Source organism: Halyomorpha halys, unplaced genomic scaffold (assembly GCF_000696795.3).
Source record: "Halyomorpha halys isolate HHAL.00 unplaced genomic scaffold, Hhal_1.1 Scaffold584.1, whole genome shotgun sequence".
NCBI classification, from domain to species: Eukaryota; Metazoa; Arthropoda; class Insecta; order Hemiptera; family Pentatomidae; genus Halyomorpha; species Halyomorpha halys.
In genome coordinates, this window is record NW_027116544.1 from 576,630 (window position 1) to 580,928 (window position 4,299).

At 28.7% G+C, this 4,299-nt stretch overlaps 1 protein-coding gene across 6 annotated transcripts in view; it reads right to left on the reverse strand.

Annotated features, from left to right (window-relative positions):
- Positions 1-4,299, reverse strand: part of GckIII (Germinal centre kinase III) — a 142,952-nt gene that overhangs the window by 44,979 nt on the left and 93,674 nt on the right. For all 6 annotated transcript variants that reach the window (XM_014426560.3, XM_014426561.3, XM_067053293.1 and 3 more), the window contains exon 2: positions 1,731-1,802. In XM_014426560.3, coding sequence (XP_014282046.1) covers positions 1,731-1,769 — 39 coding nt within the window. In that variant the 5' untranslated portion in view covers positions 1,770-1,802. The remainder of the gene's footprint in view (positions 1-1,730; positions 1,803-4,299) is intronic.

Here is a 4,299-nt window from a genome sequence, read left to right on the forward strand (position 1 = left end):
ATATATTTTCTTTCTCAAATCAACCATTTATAAGTTAAAATATTCCTATACATCATATATATTTAAAGATTGCACTGGGAAGAACCTGACACTCCGAAATAAAATTAGCTCATATTAAAAAGTTAAGGCAGAATAAAAACAAATATTAAGTAAAATATGGCGAAGTCAACTTAAATGATAAACCTAAATAAAGATGAATAAATTATAGTACAAATAGGAAATCTAAAACGAGAGACAATTTGTCTGACAGACTGCAACTTCCTTAGGCAAGGACACGCAAGCATTGAATATGCTGAATCAAATCTGATTACCCTCACAACGCAGCGTCGAACCACAAATTGCACGTAATATTAAAGTCTTAAAGGATACGCACAAAAAGTTGAACACATGTCAAGGTAATGGCATAAGGCGATTTGGCCTCAGGCCAGATGGCGAATAAACACAGTTGTTTTCAATTCCGGCAAAGGAATAAAAACTTAGAATTCATCAAAAAAAGATTAAATAATTTCCAAATCTGTTATTATCTCCGTTGGTGAGGATAAATTTAGCGTAAGTCATTCATTGCTGAAAATGATATATTGAATGTTCAGTAGTTAATTAAACAATATAAGTATATTACACATATATTATTCATTTAAATTTTCCTCAACATCCAAAATTTTGGATATGATGAAGGAAAAAGTAATTATGAAGAAGATGGTCAGGGGTGCGGTCAAAGGAAACAAAAAATAGTTAACTATTTATTTTCCGGCGTTTCGTTCCAGTTTGTAGAGCTCCATCAGGGCTGTTCCAGTTAAGAGCTTACGAAACGTTTTAGTTACAAATAAATAATTTAGTTTGTTACAAACTATTGGTCATTTTTGTAGATAAGCTAACTTTAATAAAGTAGAAATTATTTATTGAGGAGCATAATATTACTATTTAAAAACAAAAGAATTTCAGAGTGTTTCTGCTTTCATTTGTATAAAGACCTAAGGTGATTCTAGTTTTTTGAATAAATTAATTAGAGTCAATTCAGCTATGCCACAGGTATCTGTGAAAGTTATTTAAATAAATAAACATCAATTGTTTTTAAAGTTGCTCTTTTAAAATGGCCTACCTTTGAACTATTCATATAATCGATATTTTTTGAACTGAATAATTTCTCTTATGTTTCTTTAAAATTTGATTTAAAATCAGTGATAAAAAAATTTTGATTTGAAATTTGAATATGAATCAATGTAAAAATAAAAATCTGGTACTCAAAGTTAGTACAATTTAACATCAAAATTAATTTTAAATGTATCCATACAGATATAGCGATATCAACTCACTTGCGAGCTGATCGTCATATATCACAAACCAGACTTTTAATGGAAATTTTTACAAATAAAACAATTCTATACTGGCCATAAGTACGACAATCACTACACAAAATAAATATAGTAAGGATCAATATTCAATCTATTTTAAAATGTAGTTCATTAGCAAAAATATCCTTGAAATGATATTTAAGTAGTTATCTATATTACGTTTGTGGATAAAATTTTAATTAATGTAATTATTATTGTTCATGGAAGAAAACTAGAAGGAAGAAACTTCTAAGATAAATTTAATAAAAATGTCGAATGATATGATAAGGGATATCCTTGGGAAATGGCGAGATAAGTAATCACTTCCATTGATATGATGACTATTGAGTGTAACAACTTATGAATAGTTTATGAGGAAATTCTTAGATGACTACTCACCGAGGTCTGCCCTGCTCCTAGGCCTCTCCCACTGGACATGGCGCAGCCTCTCCTAACCGGGTCCGAAGAGCCCTGCAACAAACGAAAATTAATTAATGCTAAACATATACTAGTAAATAATTAGTGTTACTAGAATTCTTAAATTACATCATCCTAAAATTAAATTTGCTGAGAAAAAAAAAAAAAGTAAACAAGAAATCGTGCTGAAGAAAGTATCTTTTTAAAATGTACTTTTAAAATAAATTGGGAATTTTTACATGGAATGTTTCGAGTCTTGTAACACTTAACAGATACACGTTTTTTAAGTTACATAACACGAATTTGAGGTTTTCTATCTTAATTTTCCTCGAAAATATAGAACAATATAAAAAATTTCATTAAATTTAAAATTACTTAATTTAATATTTTTAAAGTTGTCATTTAAAGTCACCTATGACTATTTATAAACAGCATTTTTTTTTTTTATAAGCGGTAACCAATACTGTATTAAAGAATAAATTTATCACAGTTTTGTACCGGCTCAATAATGTTTTACGCCTGGAGTGATTTGTTGTTACATTTTAAAGCAAGCGCAAGACAAGTTTTGATCCATTCAAATAAGAACCAGCAAAAGATTTCGAAAGTCTAATAACTCCAATAAATTCAATGGAACGTTAGTAACGAATTTGTATTTAATGAACACAAAAATTTCCTGTCAAAACTCCTATTCTCCTGGAAGGCGTAGGAGAGTGTATAGTAATATGAAATTACTCATTTATTTATTGGCCATTTTTAGAATTGATTTAATTAATCAGTAACGGAATCTCATTCATGAAAAAAACGTTAGCCAAGTACATAGTTACTTATAAATAAATGAAATGTGTTTATTTATATAAAAAAAAAATAAATACAAAAAAGGGATCAATTTCCTATTTAATTAATAACACATAGACAATGGAAAAAGTATTCCTCCGTCCAAGCTTGTGTGCAATTGTAACCAAAACACATAAACAACAAAACTTGTTTAAAAAATAAGTTTTATGCCTCAAACACAATGCTTTTACCAACAATATTTATGTTAAAAGAAACAAAACAATAACATCAAACTTGAAACAAAGTGTGGCATGGGCATTTATCCCTCAAATATGAATCAACTGAGCTCCTGAGAAGCTTTTATTGAACTGAGTAATTGTTCTTATAAGGATTGGAAATAAATTTTACCATTTTTTATTTTTGATAAATTTGAGAATAAAATCTACAGAACTAAACGTAAATGCAACATGCGTATAAAGAAAAATACTTTAGCTAACGGTGAAGCGACATCAGTGGATAAAATATAAAATTAACATTGCATCTAATACAAATACAGAACTATTTACATACAAATTCCCAACTTCTCTTCAACTTTGGACCAAACCGTTTTCGTGTAGCAAAACAATATACATGAATGTAAAAAGCATATCTAACTAAATTCCAATCTGGCAAAAATCATTAAAAACTTTATCATAATTGGATCAACAACAAATTTGACTGTAGAAAGAAACGGAACAAAATTTGTTTCTTGATGTATAAAACGCAAAATATGTGTAAACATTTTGTATCATGAAGGACTCAATTGTTTTGTTTTTTTATTTCCTGCATGAATGAATGAAAGCTTCTCTACCTCAGGGTAGGAAATAAAACTTCATTGGCATAACACAATCGAATACTACGAATAATAGAAAAATAATTCAAATTTAAATGCATCTTTTCAAGATAGTAAAATTGTGTATTCGCACATTCGTAAAAACGAAATGTAAAAAAATCGAGGGATGGTCAACAATAAATCTTCCACATTCAATAAATATAAACATATTTTTCCCCTTTTGAGCAATCAATAAAAATAGCTGCCAATTAGTGTTTTTATTTTGCACATGATAACTTTCTAAAACTACATGGATATGGATAACGAGCCTTCACATGGATCAAGAGTTTATTACACACAAAAAAAAAGTAGGTTAGTAATATGTAGAGCTAATGATTAGAAATCCTTAGGAGCGAAAGCGTAAAAAGAAAATTAACAATAAATACTCTGATTCTAAAAAAAAAAAAAAAATTCATTGGTGAGAAACAATTAGTTCCAAGTAAAGTTTCTACTCAAGTAAATTCAAATAGGAACAAATTAAATATAATAATTCATAAAAGCACCATTAAGTTTTTATTACGTTACCATCTGCACAGCAGGAGGACTCAATGATGTGACAGGTAGGGACCTATCATTGCTTAACAGCGGGAGTTCATTCTCCAGGGTTTATGAATCGCCATAGCAACCGCTGACGTCAAACTCCTACTCCCCCCTCCTAATGTCCAGCCATCCATCTGTATTAAGTAACCGGTGAAGAGGAAAAAAAAAACAACGAACACATAAATGACGGGAAAAAAAAAAAATTGTTTTAATTTAAAAAAAAGAAGATTCAGGTGAATAAAAAAATAAAATAAATAAATTAATATTTTGAATGATTTTTTTAATTGATAATATAATACTAAACAATAGTGAGCGGTTTTGAACATAAATTGTATCATTTTTGTTTAAATTCCGTCAAAATTTTTT